The sequence below is a fragment of the Panulirus ornatus genome, chromosome 10 (assembly GCF_036320965.1).
Source record: "Panulirus ornatus isolate Po-2019 chromosome 10, ASM3632096v1, whole genome shotgun sequence".
Taxonomy (NCBI): domain Eukaryota; kingdom Metazoa; phylum Arthropoda; class Malacostraca; order Decapoda; family Palinuridae; genus Panulirus; species Panulirus ornatus.
Genome location: NC_092233.1, coordinates 45,326,541 through 45,353,965, shown reverse-complemented (window position 1 = coordinate 45,353,965; position 27,425 = coordinate 45,326,541). Strand labels below are relative to the sequence as shown.

At 44.0% G+C, this 27,425-nt stretch overlaps 1 protein-coding gene across 1 annotated transcript in view; it reads right to left on the bottom strand.

Annotated features, from left to right (window-relative positions):
- The window catches only part of LOC139750925 (roundabout homolog 2-like), a 69,195-nt gene extending 42,314 nt beyond the window's left edge, over positions 1-26,881 (bottom strand). Inside the window, exon 1 of the mRNA XM_071665838.1 lies at positions 26,595-26,881. Coding sequence (XP_071521939.1) covers positions 26,595-26,646 — 52 coding nt within the window. The 5' untranslated portion in view covers positions 26,647-26,881. The remainder of the gene's footprint in view (positions 1-26,594) is intronic.
- Positions 26,882-27,425: the final 544 nt, after the last annotated feature.

Genomic DNA, 27,425 nt, shown 5'->3' with positions numbered 1-27,425 from the left:
CTATTTCGTGTGTGGCGGGGTGACGACGAGAAATGATGAAGGCAGCAAGCATGGATATGTACATGTGTGTTTATGTATATGTCTCTGTATGTATATATATGTATACGGTGAAATGTATATGCATGTATATGTGCGTGTGTGGGCGTTTATGTATATACATATCAATGTACGTGGGTTGGGCCATTTTCTCGTGTGTCTCCTTGTGCTACCTTGCAAACGCGGGAGACGGTGATTAAGTATGAGGTTGATAGGGTGGTGAATGCAAAAGTTTTGGAGAGAGGGGCAAGTAAGCAGTCTGTTGTGGATAAGAGGGCTTGAGAAATGAGTCAGTTGTTCTTCGCTGACGATACAGCGCTGGTGCCTGATTCGGGTGAGAAACTGCAGAAGCTGGTAACTGAGTTTGGTAAAGTGTGTGAAAGAAGGAAGCTGAGAACAAATATGAATACGAGCAAGGATATTAGGTTCAGTAGGGTTGAGGGACAAGTCAACTAGAAGGAAAGTTTGAATGGACTGGAGGAATTGAAGTGTTTTAGATATCTGGGAGTGGATTTAGCATCGGAGGGAACCATGGAAGCGGAAGTGAGTCAGAGGGTGGGGGAGGGAGCAAAGGTTTTGAGAGCGGTGAAGAATGTGTGGAGGCGAGAATTTTGTCTCGGAGAGGAAAAATGGGTATGTTTGAAGGAATAGTGGTTGCCAACAATGATATATGGTTGTGAGGAATGGGCGATAGATATGGTTGTGTGGAGGAGCGTGGATGTGATGGAAATGAGATGTTTGAGGACAATATGTGGTGTTAGGTGGTTTGATCGAGTAAGTAATCAAAGGGTAAGAGAGATGTACGGTAATAAAAAGAGTGTGGTTGAGAGAGCAGAAGAGGGTGTATTCAAATGGTTTGGTCACATGGAGAGAATGAGTGTGGAAAGATTGACAAAGAGGATATATATGCCAGATGTGGAGGGAACGAGGAGAAGTGGGAGACCAAATTGGAGGTGGAAGGATGGAGTGAAAACAATTTTGAGCGATCGAGGCTTGAACATACTTCTAGGCTCCATAAGACTTTCCATGGTTTATCCAAGACGCTTCACATGCCCTGGTTCAATCCACTGACAGCACGTCGATCCCGGTGTACCACATCGTTCTAATTCACTCTATTCCTTGCATGCCTTTCACCCTCCTACATGTCCAGGCCCCAGTCACTCAAATCTTTTTCACTCCATCCTTCCACCTCCAATTTGGTCTTCCACTTTTCCTCGTTTCCTCCACCTCTGACACATATATCCTCTTTGTCAATCTTTCCTCACTTATTCTCTCCATGTGACCAAAAAATTCAATACACCCTCTTCTGCTCTCTCAACCACATTCTTTTTATTACCACACATCTTTCTTACCCTTTCATTACTTACTTGATCAAACCACCTCACACCACATACTGTCCTCAAACATTTCATTTCCAATACATCCATCCTACTCTGCACAACCCTATCTATAGCCCATGCCTCGCAACCATATAAATTTGTTGGAACGAATATTTCTTCAAACATACCTATTTTTGCTCTCGGAGATAACGATCTGGTCTTCCACACATTCTTCAACGCTCCCAGAAGCTTCGCCCCTTCACCCACCCTGTGACTCACTTCCGCTTCCATGGCTCCATCCGCTGCTAAATCCACCCCCAGATATCTAAATATCCACAACAGACTGCATACTTGTCCCCTCTCTCTAACACTCTTGCATTCACCTCCCTAACAACCCCATCCATACACAAATTAAACAACCTTCGAAACTTTACGCACCCCTGCCGCAAACCAATGTTGAGCGAGAATCAATCACTTTCCTATTTTGAAGGTTTGTTGAACGTGTTAGATGATAGTGTGGCAGATATAGGGAGTTTTGGTCGAGGTGGTGTGCGACGTGAGAGGGTCACGGATAATGGTATGGTAAACAGAGAAGAGGCAGAGAAGGCTGAGCAGAACATGAAAGCCGGCAAGGCGGCAGGTTTGGATGGAATTGCAGTGGAATTTATTTAAAAAGGGGGTGACTCTGTTGTTGAATGGTTGGTGAGGATATTCAGTGTATGTATGGCTCATGGTGAAGTACCTGAGGATTGGTGGAATGCATGTATAGTGCCATTGTACAAAGGGAAAGGGGATAAAGGTGAGTATTCAAATTACAGAGGTATAAGTTTGTTGAGTATTTCTGGGAAATTATATGAGGGGGCATTGATTGAGAGGATGCAGTCATGTACAGAGCATCAGATTGGGGAAGAGCAGTGTGTTTTCAAAAGTGGTAGAGGATGTGTGGATCAGAAAAGCAAATGGATTTGTATGTAGCATTTATGGATCTGGAGAAGGCACATGATAGAGTTGATAGAGATGCTCTGTGGAAGGTACTAAGAATATATGGTGTGGGAGGCAAGTTGTTAGAAGCAGTGAAAAGTTTTTAGCGAGGATGTAATGCATGTGTACGTGTAGGAAGAGAGGAAAGTGATTGGTTCTCAGTGAATGTAGGTTTGCGGCAGGGGTGTGTGATGTCTCCATGGTTGTTTAATTTGTTTATGGATAGGGTTGTTAGGGAGGTGAATGCAAGAGTTTTGGAAAGAGGGGCAAGTATGCAGTCTGTTGTGGACAAGAGAGCTTGGGAAGTGAGTCAGTTGTTGTTCGCTGATGATACAGCGCTGGTGGCTGATTCATGTGAGAAACTGCAGAAGCTGGTGACTGAGTTTGGTAAAGTGTGTGAAAGAAGAAAGTTAAGAGTAAATGTGAATAAGGGCAAGGTTATTAGGTACAGTAGGGTTGAGGGTCAAGTCAACTGGGAGGTAAGTTTGAATGGAGAAAAACTGGAGGAAGTAAAGTGTTTTAGATATCTGGGAGTGGATTTGGCAGCGGATGGAACCATGGAAGCAGAAGTGCATCATAGGTTCGGGGAGGGGCGAAAATTCTGGGAGTCTTGAAGAATGTTTGGAAGTCGAGATCATTATCTCGGAAAGCAAAAATGGGTATGTTTGAAGGAATAGTGTTTCGAACAATGTTGTATGGTTGCGAGGCGTGGGCTATGGGCAGAGTTGTGCGCAAGAAGGTGGATGTGCTGGAAATGAGATGTTTGAGGACATTATGTGTTGTGAGGTGGTTTGATCGAGTAAGCAATGTAAGGGTAAAAGAGATGTGTGGAAATAAAAGAGTGTGCTGGAGAGAGCAGAAGATGGTGTTTTGAAATGGTTTGGTCAAGTGGAGAGAATGAGTGAGGAAAGATTGACCAAGAGGATACATTTGAAAGAGGTGGAGGGAACGAGGAGAAGTGGGAGACCAAATTGGAGGTGGAAAGATGGAGTGAAAAAGATTTTGAGTGGTCGGGGCCTAAACATGCAGGAGGGTGAAAGGCGTCCAAGGAATAGAGTGAAGTGGAACGATGTGGTATACCGGGGTCGACGTGCTGTCAACTGATTGAACCAGGGCATGTGAAGCGTCTGGGGTAAACCATGGAAAGTTCTGTGGGGCCTGGATGTGGAAAGGGAGCTGTGGTTTCGGTGCATTATTATATGTCAGCTAGAGACTGAGTGTGAACGAATGGGGCCTTTGTTGTCTTTTCCTAGCGCTACCTCGCACACATGGGGTGGGAGGGGGTTGTCATTCCATGTGTGGCGAGGTGGCGATGGAAATAAATAAAGGCAGACAGTATGAATTATGTACATGTGTGTATATGTATATGTCTGTGTGTGTATATATATGTGTACACTGAGATGTACAGGTATGTATATTTGCGTGTGTGGACGTGTATGTATATAAATGTGTATCTGGGTGGGTTGGGCTGTTCTTTCGTCTGTTTCCTTGCGCTACCTCTCTAACGCGGGAGACAGCGACAAAGCAAAATAAATTAATATATTATTTTTATTATATTTTTATTATACTTTGTCGCTGTCTCCCGCGTTTGCGAGGTAGCGCAAGGAAACAGACGAAAGAAATGGCCCAACCCCCCCCATACACATGTATATACATACGTCAACACACGCAAATATACATACCCATACATCTCAATGTACACATATATATACACACACGGACACCTACATATATACACATGCACACAATTCACACTGTCTGCCTTTATTCATTCCCATCGCCACCTCGCCACACATGGAATAACATCCCCCTCCCCCTTCATGTGTGCGAGGTAGCGCTAGGAAAAGACAACAAAGGCCCCATTCGTTAACACTCAGTCTCTAGCTGTCATGCAATAACGTCCGAAACCACAGCTCCCTTTCCGCATCCAGGCCCCACACAACTTTCCATGGTTTACCCAAGACGCTTCACATGCCCTGATTCAATCCATTGACAGCACGTCGACCCCGGTATACCACAGCGATCCAATTCACTCTATTCCTTGCCCGCCTTTCACCTTCCTGCATGTTCAGGCACCGATCACTCAAAATCTTTTTCACTCCATCTTTCCACCTCCAATTTGGTCTCCCACTTCTCATCATTCCCTCTACCTCCGACACATATATCCTCTTGGTCAATCTTTCCTCACTCATTCTCTCCATGTGCCCAAACCATTTCAAAACACCCTCTTCTGCTCTCTCAACCACGCTCTTTTTATTTCCAAACATCTCTCTTACCTTACATTACTTACTTGATCAAACCACCTCACACCACATATTGTCCTCAAACATCTCATTTCCAGCACATCCACCCTCCTGCGCACAACTCTATCCATAGCCCATGCCTTGCAACCATAAAACATTGTTGGAACCACTATTCCTTCAATCATACCCATTTTTGCTTTCCGAGATAATCTTCTCGACTTCCACACATTCTTCAAGGCTCCCAGGATTTTCGCCCCCTCCCCCACCCTATGATTCACTTCCGCTTCCATGGTTCCATCCGCTGCCACATCCACTCCCAGATATCTAAAACACTTCACTTCCTCCAGTTTTTCTCCATTCAAACTTACCTCCCAATTAACTTGACCCTCAACCCTACTGTACCTAACATTGCTCTTATTCACATTTACTCTTAACTTTCTTCTTTCACACACTTTACCAAACTCAGTCACCAGCTTCTGCAGTTTGTCACATGAATCAGCCACCAGCGCTGTATCATCAGCGAACAATAACTGACTCACTTCCCAAGCTCTCTCATCCACAACAGACTTCATACTTACCCCTCTTTCCAAAACTCTTGCATTCACCTCCCTAACAACCCCATCCATAAACAAATTAAACAAGCCATGGAGACATCACACACCCCTGCCGCAAACCTACATTCACTGAGAACCAATCACTTTCCTCTCTTCCTACACGTACACATGCCTTACATCCTCGATAAAAACTTTTCACTGCTTCTAACAACTTGCCTCCCACACCATATATTCTTAAAACCTTCCACAGAGCATCTCTATCAACTCTATCATATGCCTTCTCCAGATCCATAAATGCTACATACAAATCCATTTGCTTTTCTAAGTATTTCTCACATACATTCTTCAAAGCAAACACCTGATTCACACATCCTCTACCACTTCTGAAACCACACTGCTCTTCCCCAATCTGATGCTCTGTAAATGCCTTCACCCTCTCAATCAATACCCTCCCATATAATTTACCAGGAATACTCAACAAACTTATACCTCTGTGAATTGAGCACTCACTCTTATCTCCTTTGCCTTTGAACAATGGCACTATGCACGCATTCCGCCAATCCTCAGGCACCTCACCATGAATCATACATACATTAAATAACCTCACCAACCAGTCAACAATACAGTCACCCCCTTTTCTAATAAATTCCACTGCAATACCATCGAAACTCGCTGCCTTGCTGGCTTTCATCTTCCGCAAAGCTTTTACTACCTCTTCTCTGTTTACCAAACCATTTTCCCTAACCCTCTCACTTTGCACACCACCTCGACCAAAACACCCCATATCTGCCACTCTATCATCAAACACATTCAACAAACCTTCAAAATACTCACTCCATCTCCTTCTCACATCACCACTACTTGTCATCACCTCCCCATTAGCCCCCTTCACTGAAGTTCCCATTTGCTCCCTTGTCTTACGCACTTTATTTACCTCCTTCCAAAACATCTTTTTATTCTCAAAATGAATATCATCCAAGACATTAAATAAATATTCTAAAAGGTCATCAACAGCAACTTTTGAGAAAAGTGAGGAAACATCAAAGCTAACTAGTTTGAAATCAAAATTAACACTGACACTGTTAAGCTTGTTGACTAAATCATACCTTACCCACTAAAGGGCTTAATAAAGAAACTAACTATTTTGACAATTCATATGTGATGGAGCTTACTGAACTCACTATAGGTCTTGATGGAAAATTTTGTTTATGTATTTTGATAAGTCCATACATATATGACAATGAAGGGGACAAAGATGTCAAACTTTTGATAAGAGAATCATTAACTTTCAACAACTTCATTTCTTTATTGAAATGAGAATTAACTGCTTCTAAGGGATTTTTACTAAGTTTAGAATATGTTGTGTCATCATTTAGAAGATCATTCATTTTAGATAAATAGTTACATTTGTCTAAAATCCCAACAGTATTAGCCTTATCTGTTTTAGTAATATGTATATCTTTGTCTTTTTTAAGGTGTTAATAGCTCTTATAAATCTTTTAGGGCAATTAGGTTCCATTGGTTTTGGCAAACTGGCATACACTACACCCTTACAGATATTAATTTCATTATTAGTTAAATTACTGTATTTCTCTAAATTACAAAAAGACTTTGTGACATTAACACAGCTGGCTTCCCTGCTAGAGCACACAAAACTTAAACCATAGCCTAATGCACCCAAGTAATCCTTATCTAGTTGTTTATTAGACAGGTCTATCACAAAAAAAAAGGTTTGTGTTCTTAGTCCAGTCGACGTTTTTAATAAGATGGTCCAACTTACAATTTAGTTTCATTTGTAGCCTATTACGTTCATTCCATAATTCATTATAGCAATAGTCCAACATCCGCCTCTCCCAATGTGTCGGTATTGCCATTTGAAAGGCACGTTTCTTCTCTCTTGTAATACAAAAAGCCTCCTCCATTTCGATCTTCTTCAATTCAATGTGTTTCTTTAAAATGATGTTTTGGAATTGGTCAAATGGTCGACCAGACAGCTGCAACAATCGCTGGGGTAGGACAGATATAGGCATCACTTGTGCATCAAGGCATTTCCTAAGGAATCTAAATCGTAACTTCAGTTGGTAGGTCTTGATTAACGATTTGGAAAAAGCAGTAACGAAAGGAGAAAGTCCAGGACAGCTTGTAGAGAAGTAACAGAAGAGCCGAGTGGAATCCATGTTGGAAAGGATCACAATTTTGCGCGTGATCAAGATATTCCTATGAGTCCACAGGGAAAATGAAACACGATAAGTTCCCAAGTGCACTTTCGTGTAATTATCACATCATCAGGGGAGACACATGAGAGAAATATAAGTCAGTTGATATACATCGAAGAGACGAAGCTAAGACGCCATTTGGTAAATATGCGATTGTCCAAGACAGACAACGAGCGTTCATAAACTTATTTTACAAATTTTATCAACAATAAATTTACCTAATTTGTATAGACCATCACTAATATTACGATTATAATTCTTTGTGTATTTAATAATAGAAGATTCAATGATATTTCTCGTGGTAATAGAGTTAGATTTAATAACTGAGATGGCATTACTCCTGTCAATACAATAATCACAGTTTTTAACGTGATTAAACAAGGCATTTGATTTTTGTCCCGTTCTTATACTATACTTATGTTGTTTAAGTCTAACAGAAAGATCCTCACCAGTCTGCCCAACATAAAACGTATCACAATTTCTACATGGAACTTTATATATGCATCCAGAATTTTCTGGTGAATTCCTGATTAAGACATTCTTTATAGTATTATTGTTGCTGAAGGCAACATTTACATTAAAGGATTTAAGCAACATGGGAAGTAAAGTAAAATTATTATTAAAAGGGAGAACTAAAAGATTCTTGGTGTCAATGGGAGGTTTGGGCTTAACTCTATAAAATGACTTATTTGCTAATTCAAGGGATTTATTAATGAAAGATCTAGGGTACTTTAACATAGATCCAGTAGAATATATCTTCTCAAACTCATCATCAATAAACTCTGGACGTATTTGTAATACGTAATGCAGTAAGGAACATAGATTGAAATGATGATAATTTAACTCTGTCATGTTGAGATGAGTAATAATGGATATATGCTAAACTTAACTTGTTTCCTTGCCTATGGATCATGCAGTCTAAAAATGGTAACATACCATTATTTTCATTTTCTACAGTAAATTTGATGGAAGGTACTAAATTGTTAAGGGGAAAAATATTTGTAGATTTTCATTTGTTGGCCAAACACAAAGAACATCATCTACATACCTAAACCAAATCACATTAGAAGCTAAGATATCCTTTAGTAATTTTGTTTCAAAAAATTCCATATAAAGATTACTTAGTACAGGTGAAAGAATGGTACCCAATGCCATACCAAATTTTTGAGCATAATAATCTCCATTGAATTGAAATACACAGTCTTTTATACACAATTTTATCAGTTCAGTGCAAACAGACTTTGAAACAGGTAAATGAATATCATCCAAGACATCAAATAAATATTCTAAAAGGTCATCAACTGGAACTTTTGTGAAAAGTGAGTAAAGATCAAAGCTAACTAGTTTGAAATCAAAACTAACATTGATATTGTTTAGCTTGTTGACTAAATCTACATTGTTCATGATATCAGAATTTGATACCTTGCCCACTAAAGGGCTTAATAGAGAAACTAACCATTTTGACAATTTATATGTGATGGAGCTTACTGAACTCACTATAGGTCTTGCTGGAAAATTCTTTTTATGTGTTTTGATAAGTCCATACATATATGGCAATGAAGGGGACAAAGATGACAAACTTTTGATAAGAGAACCATTACCTTTCAACGACAACTTCATTTCTTAACTGAAATGGGAATTAACTGCTTCTACGGGATTTTTACTGAGTTTAGAATACGTTGTGTTATCATTTAAAAGATCATTCATTTTAGATAAATAGTTACATTTGTCTAAAATCACAACAGTGTTAGCCTTATCTGCTTTAGTAATATGTATATCCTTGTCTTTTTTTAAGGAGTTAATAGCTCTTATAAATCTTTTAGGGCGATTATGTTCCACAGAAGGAGTCATGCGAGGAGTGCTCATCCTCCTCGAAGGCTCAGATTGGGGTGTCTAAATGTGTGTGGATGTAACCAAGTTGAGAAAAAAGGAGAGATAGGTAGTAGTATGTTTGAGGAAAGGAACCTGGATGTTTTGGCTCTGATTGAAACGAAGCTCAAGGGTAAAGGGGAAGAGTGGTTTGGGAATGTCTTGGGAGCAAAGTCCAGGGTTGCTGAAAGGACAAAAGCAAAGGAAGGAGTAGCACTACTCCTGAAACAGGATTGATATATGTAAAACTGCAAGTGGATGGAAAGAGATGGGTGAATATTAGTGCCTATGCACCCGATCATGAGAAGAAAGATCATGAGAGGCAAGTGTTCTGGGAGCAGCTGAGTGAGTGTGTTAGCAGTTTTGATGCACGAGACCGGGTTATAATGATGGGAGATTTGAATGCAAAGGTGAGTAATCTGGCAGTTGAGGAAATAATTGGTATACATGGAGTGTTCAGCGTTGTAAATGGAAATGGTGAAAAGCTTGTAGATTTATGTACTGAAAAAGGACTGGTGATTGAAAATACTTGGGTCAAAAAGAGAGACATACATAAGTATCCGTATGTAAGTAGGATAGATGGCCAGAGAGCGTTATTGGATTACGTGTTAATTGATAGGCGCGCGAAAGAAAGACTTCTGGATGATGATGTGCTGAGAGGGGCAACTGGAGGCATGTCTAATCATTATCTTGTGGAGGCGAATGTGAAGATTTGTAGAGGTCTTCAGAAAAGAAGAGAGAATGTTGAGGTGCAGAGAGTGGTGAAAGTAAGTGAGCTTGGGAAGGAGACTTGTGTGAGGAAGTACCAGGAGAGATTGAGGTCAGAAAGGAAAAAGGTGAGAGCAAAGTATGTAAGGGAAGTGGAGGGAGGAATGGGATGTATTCAGGGAAGCAGTGATGGCTTGCGCAAAAGCTGCCTGTGGCATGATAAAGGTGGAGGTGGGCAGATTAGAAAGGGTAGTGACTGATGCGATGAAGTAAGATTATTAGTGAAAGAGAAGAGAGAGGCATTTAGACGAATTTGTAAGGATGATACAGCGCTGATGATACAGCGCTGGTGGCTGATTCGGGTGGGAAACTGCCGAAGCGGGTGACTGAGTTTGGTAAAGTGTGTGAAAGAGGAAAGCTGAGAGGAAATGTGAATAAGAGCAAGGTTATTAGGTGCAGTAGGGTTGAGGGACAAGTCAACTGGGAGGTAAGTTTGAATGGAGAAAAACTGGAGGAAGTGAAGTGTTTTAGATATCTGGGAGGGGATTTGACAAAGGATGGAACCATGGAAGCGGAAATGAGTCACAGGGTGGGGATAGGGCCAAGGTTCTGGGAGCGTTGAAGAATGTGTGGAAGGCGAGAACATTATCTCGGAAAGCAAAATTGGGTATGTTTGAAGGAATAGTGGTTCCAAAAATGTTATATGGTTGCGAGGCGTGGGCTATAGATAGAGTTGTGCGGCTGGAGGGTGGATGTGTTGGAAATGAGATGTTTGAGGACAATATGTGGTGTGAGGTGGTTTGATTGAGTAAGTAATGAAAGGAATGCTATTTCGTGTGTGGCGGGGTGGCGAAGAAGATGGATGAAGGCAGCATGTGTGGATATGTACATGTGTATATATGTATATGTCTGTGTATGTATATGTATGTATCCGTTGAAATGTATAGGTATGTATATGTGCGTGTGTGGGCGTTTATGTATATACATGTGTATGTGGGTGGGTTGGGCCATTCTTCGTCTGTTTTCTTGCGCTATATCGCTAACGCGGTAGTCGGCGGTTAAGTATAGTGAAATAATGAATGATAAATATAATCTTATATCATTTCTATGTTTTCAACCGTTTGGATACTAATATCATAATCTAATAAAGCTTCATTAGTACGAAGTAAAAACTTATGTATCAGGAGAAAATATCATCATACATGGAAAGAATTACGATCAACTGTTATCTTTACGTACCAATACCACCTTTACGGGTCTTATTCAAGTGTCACATGCTTTAAGTTATCAGTCTAATGATATCAAATAACCGAAAAACTCTTTTCTTCTCTGATGTACTTTAATATAATCAATCTATAGTCACTATCTGTCACAATTAAGAGATACGAAGAATTAATGAAGATTCAACTCGGGTCACAGTAAGGGATAGGCGGGAACCTTCACCGTGAGCATCTAGTGGCCAGTAGTCCTAGGAAGTTGAAGCTGATGAATAATTTTGTACATACTTAGAACTGTAATTGAAAGCTGCTTTCCTATAAGACTCTCAGTAAAGGATAAGACTACGATCGTCGATTATATAATCAGTCTGAAGACATTAAAGTGAAGTAGCGACTGACTATCCAACTGAAGAAGGCACGTCGCAGTTCTTGAGCTTCAGCAGATTCCCAGAGATGCCGGGATCTTTACAGATGATATAAACAAGACATGACCAACGCACGCGCTCCATTACCGACATACTTCATTGCCTTCAGAGGAGAAATAGTGTAGTGTCATTGTCTTTGTAACGCCGCCAATATCACTCTACAGAAATCCTGCAGCGCTCAAATAGTCTACCACGCCTTTCGAACAGTCGCAGACAATTGTTGTTTGTCTATGTTGGGCTGGTGATGGGAAGCCGAGGACAGAATGTTTTGTGTCCTCAGTGGGATGGTGACGGCGTAAACAGGAGGGGTCTGTGTGGTGTCTGTTCTGTGTTTGTATGTTTGTAGTGGTGGGTGGTGGCCAGGCCTGAGGAGTAATGGTGCACATGTTTCTTTTTGGGCAGTGAGGTTCTGGAGGGGTTTACCGGGGAAGGAGGATGTTGAGAATGGTGATGGAGAGATAAGACTTTAGCATTTGCCTGCTACTGAAGGCATAGACGTGTTTTGTTGTATTAGTTGGTGGTACACGTGTGAGGCTGGGAGTGACTCGTATCTCAGGATGCTATGTGAGAGGGTGGCAGGGATGAATGGGGTCGTGTGTGGTGAGGTAAATTGTTTACCTGTCATGTCTAAATATGTCTAGAGTGGTAGGATTTGGGTTTCACTACCTAGGTATGAGTGCATCACGTGATGGTTGTTAGGGATTTATGTTGTTTGGAACTTTTGCAAGTTGTTCTAGATATGGGGAAAGACTAATATTGGTGAAACACAATTTAGAGCCACATTTGAACCGTTGTTGGGTTATAGAAGGGATTTCTTCTGTTGGCCGAATTTTGCACCTGCAAGGCTTATGACAGCATTCAGGTTTATGTTGTCTTTGTATTGTTAACATAAAAAGAGCGAGTCATTTATATATGACATGTGTTGCCAAGTTCTGTCAGTATTTTCCAAAGTGGAAGAAGTTGGTTGAATAATATGATACTCAATTGTATGACTGATTCCTGTTTGTCGATTATCAACTGGATAACTCAAGGTTCTTAATGAGATTTTCGAGGCGCTATTGTTCGAGAAGTTTCAGGCATTGTTGTAAGCAACTGGTGGCAGTCAGTATTCTGGTGAGCTGTGTTGTGATGGTACGGTCAATAGTGAAAGAACGAGGTCAAGGGTTGGGGAGAGTGGAGGTTCATGGGTTGGGGAGAGTGGAGGTTCATGGGTTGGGGAGAGTGGTAGAAGGTTATCGGCTTGGGAGACTGTGAAAGGTGAAGGATTGGGGAGAGTGAAAGAGGGTTAGGTGCTGGGGAGAGTGGTGGAGGTGCATGGGTTTGGGAGAGTTTTTGAGGTTCATGGTTTAAGAAGAGTGGTGGAGGTGCATGGGTTTGGGAGAGTTTGAAGGGTCAAGGATTGGGGAGAGTGGTGGAGGATCATGAGTTGGGAGACTGGCGGAGAGTCGTGGGTTGGGGAGAGTGGTGGAGGGTAAAGGGTTGGGAAAAGTGATTGAAGTTCATAGGTTTGGGACAGTGGTGAAGGGTCATGGGTTGTGAAGGGTGGCAGATGTCCAAGGGTTGGAAGGGTGGTGGGAGGTTACGGTTAGGGAGAATGAAGAATGGCCATGGGTTGGGGAGAGTGATGGAGGTTCTGGGATGGAGAGAGTGGTGGATGGTCCGGGGTTGGTGAGATTGGAGGATAGTCAGGGGTTGGGGAGAGCGGTAAATGTCATGTGTTGGGAGAGTGGTGGATGGTTACGGGGTAGGGAGTGTAGTGGATGACCACGGGGTAAGGAGTGTGGTGGATGGTCATGGGTTGGGAAAAAGTTGAAGGGTCATGGGTAGGGAAGTGGTGGATGGTAATGGGTTGGGGAGAATGGGTGATGGTCATGAGTTGGGAAGAATGGTGGATTGTCATGGGTTTAGGAAAGTGGTGGATGGTCCATGGTAGGAGAGAGCAGTGGAATGTCATGGGCTGGGAAGAGTAGTGGAGTCATTGGTTGGGAAAAGTAGTGGATCATCATGGGTTGGAAAGAGTGGTGGAAGTTCTTGGGTTGGGGAGAGTGGTGATGGGTCAGGGGTTAGGAAGAATAGTGGACGGTCATGGGTTGGGAAGAGCGGTGTTGGGTAATGAATTGGGGAGAGTGTTGGAGTGTCATGGGTGTGGGAGAGTGGTGGAGGGTCATAGGTTAGGAAAAGCGTGGATGGTCATAGGTTGGGAGAGCGATGGAGGGTTATGGACTGGGGATAGTGGTGGAGGGTCATAGATCGGGGAGAGCAGGGGAGAGTCATGGGTTGGAAGGATAGTGGACTGTCATGATTTCGGGAGAGTGGTGGAGGATTATGGGTAGTGGTGAGTGGCGGATGGTCATGAGGTATGGAGAGTGGTGGAGGGTCATAGGCTAAGGAGACTGGTGGAGGGTCAAGGGTTGGGGAGAGCGGTGGAGGGTCAGAGGTTGGGGAGAGTGGTGGATCGTCATGGGTTTGGGAGAGCGGTGGAGGGTCATGAATTCGGTAGAGTGGTGGAAGGTCATACGTTTGGGAGACTGGTGGAGGGTCATGGGTTGGGAAGGGTGGGGAATGTTCAAGGGTTGAGGAGAGTGGTAGAAGGTTATACGTTAGGAGAGCGGCGAATGGCCATGGGTTGGGGAGAGTGGTGGAGGTTCGTGGGTTGAGGAGAATGGTGGATAATCAGGGGTTGGGACGAGTGGTGGTTGGTCACAGGTTTGGAAGAGTGGTTGATGGTTGGGGAGGTTGATGCATGATCATGAATTGGGAGGAGTGATGGACGGTTATGGGTTGGGAATGGTAGTGGAGAGTCAAGGATTGGGGAAAATGGTGGAGGGTCATGGGTTGGGAGAGTGGTGGATTGTCATGGGTTCAGAAGAATGGTGGAGGATCATGGATTGTAGTGAGTGGTAGATGGTCATGAGTTAAGGAGAGTGTTGGAGTCATGATTAAGAAGAATGGTGGAGAGTTAAAGGTTAGGGAGAGTATTGAACGGTCATAGACTGAGGAGAGTAGTGGAGGTTCCTGGGTTGGGGAGAGTGGTGGATGGTCATGGGTTGGGAAAGAGCTGAAAGGTCATGGGTAGGGAAGTGGTGGATGGTCATGGGTGGGAAGAGGTGGGTAGTTGTGGGTCTGGGAGAGCGGTGAAGGATCATGGGGTGGAGAGAGTGGTGAATGGTCATGGGTTAGGAAAAGTGGTGAACTGACATAGGTTTACGAAAGTGATGGACAGTCATGGGTTAGGAAAAGTGGTGAATTGACATAGGTTTACGAAAGTGATGGACAGTCATGGGTTGGGAAGAGCGGTGGATAAGCATGATTTGGAAAAGTGATAGATGGTCATGGGTTAAGGAAAGTGGTGGAGGGTTATGGGTTGGGGAGAGTGGTGATAGGTCGCGGGTTAGGAAGAGTGATGGATGGTCATGGATTAGGGAGAGTGGTGGACGGTCATGAGTTGGGGAGAGTGTTGGAGTGGCATGGGTTTGTGAGAGTGGTGGAGGGCCACAGGATAGGAAGAGTGGTGGATGGTCATGGATTAGGGAGAGTAATGGAGGGTTATGGGCAGGGGAGAGTAGTGGAGCGGCAAAGATTGGGGAGAGTGATGAGGGTCATGGATTAAGGAGAATGGTGGACGGTCAAAGGTTGGGGAGAGTGGTGGATCGTCATGGGATGGGGAAAGTGTTGGAGGATCATTGGTTGGGAAGAGAGGTGAAAGGTCATGGGTTGGGAGAGTGGTGGACGGCCACGGGTTGGGTAGAGTGGCTGAGGGTCATAGGTTTGGGAGAGCGGTGAAGGGTAATGGGTTGGGAAGGGTGGGGAATGTTCAAAGGTTGGGGAGAGTGTCAAAAGGTTATGGGTTAGGGAGGGTGACGAGTGACCATGGGTTAAAGAAGAATGGTGGAAGTTCCAGGGCTGGGGAGAGTAGTGGATGGTCAAGTGTTAGGGAGAGAGGTGGGTGGTCACAGGTTTGGGGGTGTGGTTTGAGTCACGGTTGGGGAAAAGTGGTGGATGGTCATGGGTTAAAGAGTAATTGAGGGTCATGGGTTTTGGAGAGTGGTGGTGAGTCACGGGTTAGGGAGAGTGGTGGATGGTCATGAGTTTGGGAGAGTGGTGGAGGATCACATGATAAGAAGAGTAGTGGATGGACATGGGTTGGGAGAGGGTTGGAGGATTATGGGTTGGGAATAATGATGGAGGGTCATGGGTAATGGAGAATAATGGAGAGTCTGGAAGGTCATGGGTCGGGGAACGTGGACAAGGGTCATGAGTTGGGAAGACTGGTGGATGATACTGCGTTAGAGTGCTGGAGGATCATGAGTAGGAGGGAGAGTGGGGATGGTCCAGGGTTGGAGAGAGTAGTTGCGGGTCATGAAGTGGGGAAAGTAGCGGAGGGTTATGAGTTTGGAAGAGTGGCTGAGAGTCAAGGGTTGGGGAGAGTGACGGAGGGTCATGGGTTGGGAAGAGTTGTGGAGGGTCATGGGTTGGGAAGAGTGTTGGTTAGTCATGGGTTGGGTTCAATGGTGGACATCCATACTATGGGTTGAGGATAATGATGGGTGATCATGGGTTGGGGACCCTGGCAAGGGACATGAGTTGGGAAGCTTGGTGGAGGGTCATGGGTTGGGAGAATGGTATACAGTAATGGATTTGGAATACTGATGAATGACTTACTTAGCGTTGGGGAGAATTGTGGAGGGTCATGGGTCGGGAGAGTGGTGAATGGTCATGGGCTGGGAAGTGTTTTGGATGGTCGTTGCTTAGGAGAGTGGTAGATTTTCATGGGCTGAGGTGTGCGGTGGAGAATCATGGGTAGGGGAAAGTGGTGGAATTCTTTGGTTGGAAAAATTGGTGGATGGTCATGGGTTATAGATAGTGATGGAGGGCCGTGGGTTGAAGAATAATAGTGGGCCACGATTTCGGGACAATGTTGGGGTGTCATGGATTGGGGAGAGTGGTGGAGGGTCATAGGTTAAGAGGAGTGGTGGATGGTCATGGGTTGGGGAGAGTGATGGTGGGTCATGGGTGTGGGATAGTGGTGGAGTTTCTAAGATTTGGGAGAATAGTGGAAGGTTATGGGTTGAGAGAGTGGTGGGTGGTCTTGAGTTGGTGAGAGTGATGGAGGATCATGGGTAGGGAGAGAGGGGATGGTCACGTGGTCATGGGCTGGGGAGAGAAGTGGAGGGTCATGTGTTGGAGGGAGTGGAGGAGGAACATAGGTTGGTGAAAGTGACTGAGAGTTAAGTGTTTGGGGGAGTGGCGGAGGGTCATGGGTTCAAGAGAGTGGCTGAGAGTCAAGGGTTTGGGAGAGAGGCGGAGGGTCATGGGTTCAAGAGAGTGGCTGAGAGTCATGGGTTTGGGAGAGTGGCGGAGGGTCATGGCTTGGGAAGGAAGAGTTTTAGAGAGTCATGGCCGTATAGAGTGGTGGATGGTCATGGACTGGGGGGAGTGGTGGAGGGTACTAAATTGAGGAGAGTAATGGAGGGTTATTGTTTGGGGAGAGGAGTGGAAGGTCATGAGTTCAGATGCATGGTGAATGGTCATGGGTTGGGGAGAGTGGCGGGGGGTATGGGTTGGGAGAGTGGTAGATTGTAATGGGTTTAGAAAAGTGGTGGATGGTCTTGAGTTAGTGAGAGTTATGGTGGGTCATGGGTAGAGCAAATGAGGATGGTCATGGGCTGGGGAGTGTAGTGGAGGTTCATGGGTTGGGGAAAGTGGCTGAAAGTCAAGGGTTGGGGAGAGTGGCGGAGGGTCATGGGTTTGGGAGAGTAGTGCAAGCTCATAGGTTAGGAAGAGTGGTGGATGGTCATGGGTTGGGGACAGTGGTGGATGGTCATGGGTTGGGAACAGTGATGGATGGTCAAGGATTGGGAAGATTGGTGGATGGTCATGGGTTCTAAGACTGGTGGATGGTCGTGGGCAGGGAAGAGTGATGGCTGGTTATGGTTGGTGAGACGGATGGGGGATCATGGGTTGGGAAGTGTTGAAGGGTCAAGGGTTAGGAAGAGTGGTGGAGTATCATGGGTTGGGAGTGTATTGGATGGTCGCCGGTTGGGACCGCGGTGGATGGTTAAAGGCTGGAGATAGTAGTGGAGGGTCATGGGCTGGGGAAAGTAGTGGAAAGTCACGGTTTGGGAAAAGTGGTGGATGGTCATGGGTTAGAGAGTGACTGAGGGTCATGGGTTGGTTAGAGTGGTGATGGGTAACAGGTTAGGAAGAGTGGTGGATGGTCATGAGTTTGGGAGAGTGGCGGTGAGTTTGGGAGAGTGTTGAAGCGCTATGGGTTCGGGAGAGATTTGGAGGATCGTAGGTTAGGAAGTAGTGGATGGTCATGGATTGGGGAGAGTGATGGAGGGCTATGGGTTGGGAACAGTAGTGGAGAGTCAAGGATTAGGGAGAGTAGTGGAGTTGGTGGAGGGTCATGAGTTGAGAGAATGGTGGATGGTTATGGGTTACGAAGAATGATGGAGGGTCATGGTTTGGGGAGCGTGGTGGAGGGTCATGAGTAGGGAAGACTGGTGTATGGTCTTGGGTTAGACAGAGTCATAGAGGATCATGGGTAGGGAGAGTGGGGATGGTCAGGGGTTGGAGAGAGTAGTAGAGGGTTATGAGTTGGGGAAAGTAACTGAGGGTCATGGGTTGGAGAGAGTGGCTGAGAATCAAGGGGTGGGGAGAGTGGCGGGAGGTCATGGGTTGGGGAAAGTGGTGGAGAGCACTGGGTTAGGAGAGTGGGAGATAGTTATGGGTGTGGAAGAGTGGTGGATTGTCATGGGTTGGATAGAGATGTGAAGGGCCATGGGTCTGGAGAGTAGTGGATGGATCATGAGTTAGGAAGTGTTTTGGACCGTCGTCGACCAGGTAAGGGGTGGAGCTTCATTGGTTGGGAAAATTGGTGGATGGTCATGAGTTGGAGAAAGTGGTAGAGGATCATGACTTGGAGAGAGTGGTGGTGGGTTGGAGACAGTGTTGGGGGTGTCATGGATTGGAGAGAGTGGTTGAGGGTCATAGGTTAGGAAGAGTAGTGGATGGTCATGGGTTGGGAAGAGTGATGGTGGGTCATGGGTTCAGAATAGTGGCGAAGGATCAAGGATTAAATAGAATAGTGGAACGTCATGGGTTGGGAGGGTGGTGGATGGTCAAGGGTTATGGAGAATGATGGAGGGTCATGGGTTAGGGAGCATGGTGGAGGGTCATGAGTTGGTAAAAGTGGTGGATGGTCTTGGGTTAGTGAGAGTGATGGAGGGGCATGGGTAAGGAGAGTGTGGATTGTCATGGGCTGGGGAGATTAGGGGAGGGTCATGAGTTGGGGAGAGTGGCCGAGCCAAAGGTTTGGGAGAGTGGCGCGAAAGGTCATGAGTTGGAAAGAGTTTTGGAGGGTTACTGTCGGAAAGAGTGGTGGATGGTCATGGACTGGGGAGAGTGGTGGAGGGTCCTGGAATGGGAAGAGTAATGGAGGATCATGAGTTAGGAGCGTAGTGGGAGGTCATGAGTTGGAGAGCGTGAGAATGGTCATGGGTTAGGGAGAGTAGTGGATGGTGTGGGTTGGGACAGTCGTAGATTGTCGTGAGTTTGGAAGAGTAGTGGATGATCATGGGTTGGGGAGAGTGGCGAATGATCAGGGGTTGGGAGATTTGGGATGATCTTGGGTTAGTTACAGTGATGGAGTGTCATAGGTAGGGAGAGTGGGGGTGGTTATGGGCTGGGGAGAGTAGTGGAGGGTCATGAGTTAGGGGAGAGTGGTGGAGGGTCATGAGTTGGGGAGAGAGGCTGAGAGCCAAGGATTGGGGAGAGTGGCGGAGGATTATGGGATGAGAAGAGTTGTGGAGGGTCATGGTCGAAAAGTGTTGGATGATGACGTCATGGCTTGGGAAAGTGGTGAAGGGTCCTGGACTGGGGAGAGTAATGAAGGGTCATGGGTTGCGGAAAGTAGTGGAAGGTCATGAGTTGGCAAGCGTGGTGAAGAGTTGGGAAGAGTGAGGGATGGTCATGGGTTGGGGAGAGTAGCGGAAGGTCACGGGTTGGGAGAATGGTGGAGGGTCATGGGTTAGAGAGAATGATGGATGGTCATGGGTTGGGGAGCGTGGTGAAGGGTCAAGAGTTGGGAAGAGTGGTGGATGGTCATGGGTTGGTGAGTAGTGAAGGGCCATAGGTAGGAAGATGGGCTGGGGAGAGTAGTGAAGGTTCATGAATTGGGGAGAGTAAGGTAGGATCATGGATTAGGGAGAGTACCTGAGAGTCAAAGGATGTGGAGAGTGGGGAGGGTCATGGGTTGGGAAGAGTGCTGGAGGGTCATGGGTTGAGAGAGTGGTGGATGGCCTTGAGTTGGGGAGAATGATGGATGATCATGGGTTGGGGAGAATGATGGAGGGTCATGGGTTGGGGAGCGTGGAGGAGGGTCATTTTTTGGGAAGAGTGGCGGATGGTCATGGGTTGGGAGAGTGGTGGAGGGTGATGGGTTTGGAAGTGGTGGATGGTCAAAGGTTGGTGAGAATGGCGGAGGATCATGAGATGGGAAGAGGAGTGGAAGTTCATGGGTTGGGGAGTGTGGTGGAGGGACATGGGTTAAGGAGAGTGGCGAAGGGTAATTGGTTGGAAGAGTGTGAAGGGTTAGGGATTGCTGAGGGTGGCGGAGAGTCAAGGATTGGGGAGAGTGGTAGAGGGTCAAGATTTAGGGAGAGTGGTGGAGAGTCATGGGTTGGGGAGAGTGATGGAGGGTGATGGAGGAAGGGAGAGAGGAGAGTAGGGGTAGGAAGGAGCTTAGCGCCGCTCTGTCAGAGGTTGCAAGTTTCGGAAATTTATATTTTTTTTTCGTAATGTTTCGTGGTAATATTCCCTTACGGTTCTGTGGACTTGTGATTTATGTTTCCGAGGTTTTCTTTTTATGAAGATGTCTGAATGTTGTCTAGTAATATGAATGATAGTGTTGTGGACAGGATTCAAAGTTTGGATGGAGAGGCTTGTGCTATGTGTGAATCCTTTTTATGGTACATAATTGTTCATTGTTGTTAACTTCACCCAGTATATCTTGTACAGTTTCTATTTTGTGACATATGCTGACGCAAGCCTTGCCACTTCTGGCGTTCTTCTGCAGTATAGCGGTGATTAACAGTATTCTGTCTGTGCGTGAATATAGACGAGGTAGTCTCACAAATTCCTCGTTTATGTTCATGTGAACAGTAAGAAGCAGAATCTTGATCTAGGAGGGTTGAAGCTAGTCTAGTATGTCTTGTGATGGTATGGTGGTGGAGTGTGTGGGGCGGAACTCGTGTTGTGAGGGGAGAGCTGGTTATCAAAGTTAATTCGTTTAAGAATCTGCCTTTCAAGGAGACGGGAGACAGGCGAGAAATGAGTCGGTAGGAAGAGGGTAGGTTAGATGATTTTCTTTCTTCTAAGTTTCAAGACGTCTGTTATTGTCTTACAAATATGTGGAAGCTAAATATTGATGTGAGGGATTGGATGGTTATGGAACCATGTTGGTTCATGACGGGGTTGAATACTGATGTGAGGGATTGGCTGTTTATGATATCATGTTTGCTCATGTGGAGGTTATACTGATGTGAGGCACTGTGTGGTTATGGGACTATGTTGCATCAAGTGGAAGCTGAATATTGTTGTGAGAGATTGGATGGTTATAGGATTATGTCTACTCATGTGGAGGTTGAATATTGATGTGAAGCATTGTGTGGGTATTGGACCATGTTGGTTCATGTGGAGGTTGAATATTGATGTGAAGCATTGTGTGGGTATTGGACCATGTTGGTTCATGTGGAGGTTGAATATTGATGTGAAGCATTGTGTGGGTATTGGACCATGTTGGTTCATGTGGAGGTTGAATATTGATGTGAAGCATTGTGTGGGTATTGGACCATGTTGGTTCATGTGGAGGTTGAATATGTTGAGGTGTAACGACGGATATAAAGTGTGTGTGGTCTTGTAAGGTGTTTTAAAGGTGATTTTGTTTCATGGTGGTAAAGCTAATGTTTGCGAATGTTTACTAGGATGCCTGCATGTTGTATGGGAGTAAGAACAATATTGTGCTGTAAGATGGATTTCGTGTTGGTTGGAGAGTTTGTGTGATACGTGATGTTGGGGTGGAGAGTTTGTGTGATACGTGATGTTGGGGTGGAGGATTTGTGTGATACGTGATGTTGGGGTGGAGGATTTGTGTGATACGTGATGTTGGGGTGGAGAATTTGTGTGATACGTGATGTTGGTATGGAGAGTTTGTGTGATACGTGATGTTGGGGTGGAGAGTTTGTGTGATACGTGATGTTGGGGTGGAGAGTTTGTGTGATACGTAATGTTGGGGTGGAGAGTTTGTGTGATACGTGATGTTGGTGTGGAGAGTTTGTGTGATACGTGATGTTGGTGTGGAGAGTTTGTGTGATACGTGATGTTGGTGTGGAGAGTTTGTGTGATACGTGATGTTGGTGTGGAGAGTTTGTGTGATACGTGATGTTGGGGTGGAGAGTTTGTGTGATACGTGATGTTGGGGTGGAGAGTTTGTGTGATAAGTAGATGCGTTTATGGTGCATGTCTTTTTAAACTTGCCGTTTAGTGGTGAGAAAGTTAATTGTGATGTTTATATATCGCATTTGTTTTATGACTCGGAATAACCATTCTGAAGATAAGTGATGTCATAGGCACTTTAAATTCTACAGACATCTGTAATTCTAGGGAATGAAATTTGTAATATGATAAAAATAGCAGACCCGGAGGTTGTAAATGTCAATATATATATATGCAATTGAGTGGGAGATGTATAAAAGAAAGAGACAGGAGGTCAAGAGAAAGGTGCAAGAGGTGAAAAAGAGGGCAAATGAGAGTTGGGGTGAGAGAGTATCATTAAATTTTAGGGAGAATAAAAAGATGTTCTGGAAGGAGGTAAATGAAGTGCGTAAGACAAGGGAGGAAATGGGAACTTCATTGAAGGGTGCTAATGGGGAGGTGATAACAAGTAGTGGTGATGTGAGAAGGAGATGGAGTGAGTATTTTGAAGGTTTGTTGAATGTGTTTGATGATAGAGTGGCAGACATAGGGTGTTTTGGTCGAGGTGGTGTGCAAAGTGAGAGGGTTAGGAAAAATGATTTGGTAAACAGAGAAGAGGTAGTAAAAGCTTTGCGGAAGATGAAAGCCGGCAAGGCAGCAGGTTTGGATGGTATTGCAGTGGAATCTATTAAAAAAGGGGGTGACTGTATTGTTAACTGGTTGGTAAGGTTATTTAATGTATGTATGACTCATGGTGAGGTGCCTGAGGATTGGCGGAATGCGTGCATAGTGCCATTGTACAAAGGCAAAGGGGATAAGAGTGAGTGCTCAAATTACAGAGGTTTAAGTTTGTTGAGTATTCCTGGTAAATTATATGGAAGGGTATTGACTGAGAGGGTGAAGGCATGTACAGAGCATCAGATTGGGGAAGAGCAGTGTGGTTTCAGAAGTGGTAGAGGATGTGTGGATCAGGTGTTTGCTTTGAAGAATGTATGTGAGAAATACTTAGAAAAGCAAATGGATTTGTATGTAGCATTTATGGATCTGGAGAAGGCATATGATAGAGTTGATAGAGATGCTCTGTGGAAGGTATTAAGAATATATGGTGTGGGAGGCAAGTTGTTAGGAGCAGTGAAAAGTTTTTATCGAGGATGTAAGGCATGTGTACGTGTACGAAGAGAGGAAAGTGATTGGTTCTCGGTGAATGTAGGTTTGCGGCAGGGGTGTGTGATGTCTCCATGGTTGTTTAATTTGTTTATGGATGGGGTTGTTAGGGAGGTGAATGCAAGAGTTTTGGAAAGAGGGGCAAGTATGAAGTCTGTTGTGGATGAGAGAGCTTGGGAAGTGAGTCAGTTGTTGTTCGCTGATGATACAGCGCTGGTGGCTGATTCATGTGAGAAACTGCAGAAGCTGGTGACTGAGTTTGGTAAAGTGTGTGAAAGAAGAAAGTTAAGAGTAAATGTGAATAAGAGCAAGGTTATTAGGTACAGTAAGGTTGAGGGTCAAGTCAATTGGGCGGTAAGTTTGAATGGAGCAAAACTGGAGGAAGTAAAGTGTTTTAGATATCTGGGAGTGGATGTGGCAGCGGATGGAACCATGGAAGCGGAAGTGAATCATAGGGTGGGGGAGGGGGCGAAAATCCTGGGAGCCTTGAAGAATGTTTGGAAGTCGAGAACATTATCTCGGAAAGCAAAAATGGGTATGTTTGAAGGAATAGTGGTTCCAAAAATGTTGTATGGTTGCGAGGCGTGGGCTATGGATAGAGTTGTGCGCAGGAGGGTTGATGTGCTGGAAATGAGATGTTTGAGGACAATGTGTGGTGTGAGGTGGTTTGATCGAGTAAGTAATGTAAGGGTAAGAGAGATGTTTGGAAATAAAAAGAGCGTGATTGAGAGAGCAGAAGAGGGTGTTTTGAAATGGTTTGGGCACATGGAGAGAATGAGTGAGGAAAGATTGACCAAGAGGATATATGTGTCGGAGGTGGAGGGAACGAGGAGAAGTGGGAGACCAAATTGGAGGTGGAAAGATGGAGTGAAAAGATTTTGAGTGATCGGGGCCTGAACATGCAGGAAGGTGAAAGGCGGGCAAGGAATAGAGTGAATTGGATCGATGTGGTATACCGGGGTTGACGCGCTGTCAGTGGATTGAATCAGGGCATGTGAAGCGTCTGGGGTAAACCATGGAAAGTTGTGTGGGGCCTGGATGTGAAAAGGGAGCTGTGGTTTCGGGCATTATTGCATGACAGCTAGAGACTGAGTGTGAACGAATGGGGCCTTTGTTGTCTTTTCCTAGCGCTACCTCGCTTGAGGAAATATCTTTTCTAAGTGTTTCCAGTTCACAGAAATTCCACAGATCTTGAGAAAATATAACTTTTGTGCCATTTATTTGGAAAGGGGGAAAGAGTAACTAGGGAACCGTAGACCAGTTAGACTAACTTCATTAGTATGTGAGTAATTAGAGAGAATTGTCAGTAAGCTCATACACAGACACCTGGAGGAATACACACTGATCCTTCAGTCTCACAGTGAGTGTAAGTCCGGTATGTTGTGTCTCTCATGTCTATCACACATTTCTAATCTGTGAAAAATGCTATGAATAATGATGATTATATCATATATATTGACTATAGCAAAGTTTCAATCAGGTATTTTGCATGGGACCTCCTCAAGCATCAAAATTACATGTTATATTAGATTAAGTTCATGACTGGGTCAGTTAATGGTTGAAAGATCGAAAGCAGAGATAATTTTCATTACTGGAATGAAATATGATTGGCCTAAGGCTCGGGATGGTGTACGACATGAGTCAGTGATGATGGGTCTATAACAGTTGATCTGACACTGGGATAGGAAGTGACATGTTATAATCATTTAGATGATATAAAAGATGGTTATTCTCGTCAGTGATTTCGAATACTGTTTTAAACTAAAAAGAAGTGCTGGAGTGATAGCGTGTGTAGATTATTGGTGTACGGAATTTCATGATAAAGTTGCATGCAATATGACTCCTCACATAAGCCAAACTCATAAAGAACTTGCACGTCAACACTGATAAGATGAAAATTCCCAAGACACAGGATTGACTGTGTCTGCTATCGTTGATTTTTCTATGCAGTGTGAAGAGGCGAGAAACACAGCGGATAAGGTTCGCCTTCACCGATCCAACATAACAGACACATCGTTAGACGAACGAATGAGAGCAACAAGGTTATGGAAACGTGTTATTAATTTCATGTGTAAGATCTCATCTCACACCCTCTTCAGGCCTAGTCACCTCACAGTAAGACAGTTAGTTATAACTAACACCAAAGGCAATACATTGTAGAGTAGTCAGGTTTATTGTGTGACCGAGAACAGGTTTTGTGGACAGCATGAAGGAATGATTTTCCTACAAAAGAAGGTTTTCATTGGTAATGACACAGTTTGAATTATTTACATGTTTCCCCGTTATAAATAAGGTTGGTGTATCCACATTTGTCCAGGTTGGATATGCTCATGGATAAGAGGAAGAGATAAGATCATGGATAAGAGGAAGATACTGGATCAGTTCATGGATAAGAGGATGATACTGGATCAGTTCATGGATGAGAGGAAGATACTGGATCAGTTCATGGATGAGAGGATGGGACTGGATCAGTTCATGGATGAGAGGAAGATACTGGATCAGTTCATGGATGAGAGGATGGGACTGGATCAGTTCATGGATGAGAGGAAGATACTGGATCAGTTCATGGATGAGAGGATGGGACTGGATCAGTTCATGGATGAGAGGAAGATACTGGATCAGTTCATGGATGAGAGGATGGGACTGGATCAGTTCATGGATGAGAGGAAGATACTGGATCAGTTCATGGATGAGAGGATGGGACTGGATCAGTTCATGGATGAGAGGAAGATACTGGATCAGTTCATGGATGAGAGGAAGATACCGGATCAGTTCATGGATGAGAGGATGGGACTGGATCAGTTCATGGATGAGAGGATGGGACTGGATCAGTTCATGGATGAGAGGAAGATACTGGATCAGTTCATGGATGAGAGGATGATACCGGATCAGTTCATGGATGAGAGGATGGGACTGGATCAGTTCATGGATGAGAGGATGGGACTGGATCAGTTCATGGATGAGAGGATGGGACTGGATCAGTTCATGGATGAGAGGATGGGACTGGATCAATTTACGGATGAAAGGACCTAATTCGGGTAACCTTGGTAGGCCCCAGAAGCATTGTCTTATCCCAACAATAAGTATGTATGAATCATTTACCTTCATATATTAGACATTGGATAAAACTAAAGTCTTGATGTAGTAAGTGGGGCTATGTCATCAGATACATCAAGTCTGCTCAGTTTCAGTTCTTCATAAAAATGGCAGATTTTGTGAGTTCCTCAAAGGTTTGGAATTTTTTCGAATTTAATGTGCTACGTCAAATCTGACAATTTATTGTTAACATTTTTTTCTGAAGTTGCAGTCATGGAGTTTCAAAGAACTTTAGACGTACAGTAAACTGCCCTTATATAGCATTCAAAGATAACCAAGACTTTACTTACTTCTTTGTGCGGCAGTCATCCCCAACAGATACAGCAGCAAGAAAATAGCCATGTTGAAGTATCAGTAATATCCTCAGTAACTTTCAATGAATAGCCTATGAATGAATATTTCAAGAATATTCTCTTCCATAATGAAATTACACTTGATTCAGTCATTCCAGTTTCATTTTCTGTATGATGCACCTCACACTCGTTATTTTCAAAATCTATGAAAATGTTTCTCAATATTAGTGTCTTCACTTCAGAAGTCAACGAGCTTGGTTGACCGGGACGAACGTGAGCATCACTTACGAAGTCTGGCGTCACACTGAGCGCGTTTGGTGGTCTGAGGCATTGGTAATGTGGTGGTGGGCGGAGCCAGTCGCTGACGGGCCGACCATGGATCCCACTAACACTTCCAACTAGGACTTTTGCCTCTTGATATCCATCACTGCTTATATATATATATATATATATATATATATATATATATATATATATATATATATATATATATATATATATATATATACATATATATATATATATATATATATATATATATATATATATATATATATATATATATATATATATATATATATATATATATATATATTAGATACACAAAAGAATGATAATCTTAATATTAGTGAAGCTCTACACAAATTGGATAACTTTATTGTTAAAATTTGTAAACAATTCCCCTTCTTCACATATTACATTTATCATACGCTCGCTGTCTGTCTTGGACAATTACATGTTTACCAAATGGCGTCCTAGCTACGTCTGTTCCTTGTATATCAACTGAATTAATTTCTCTCTTCTGTCTCACCTGGTGATGTGATTATT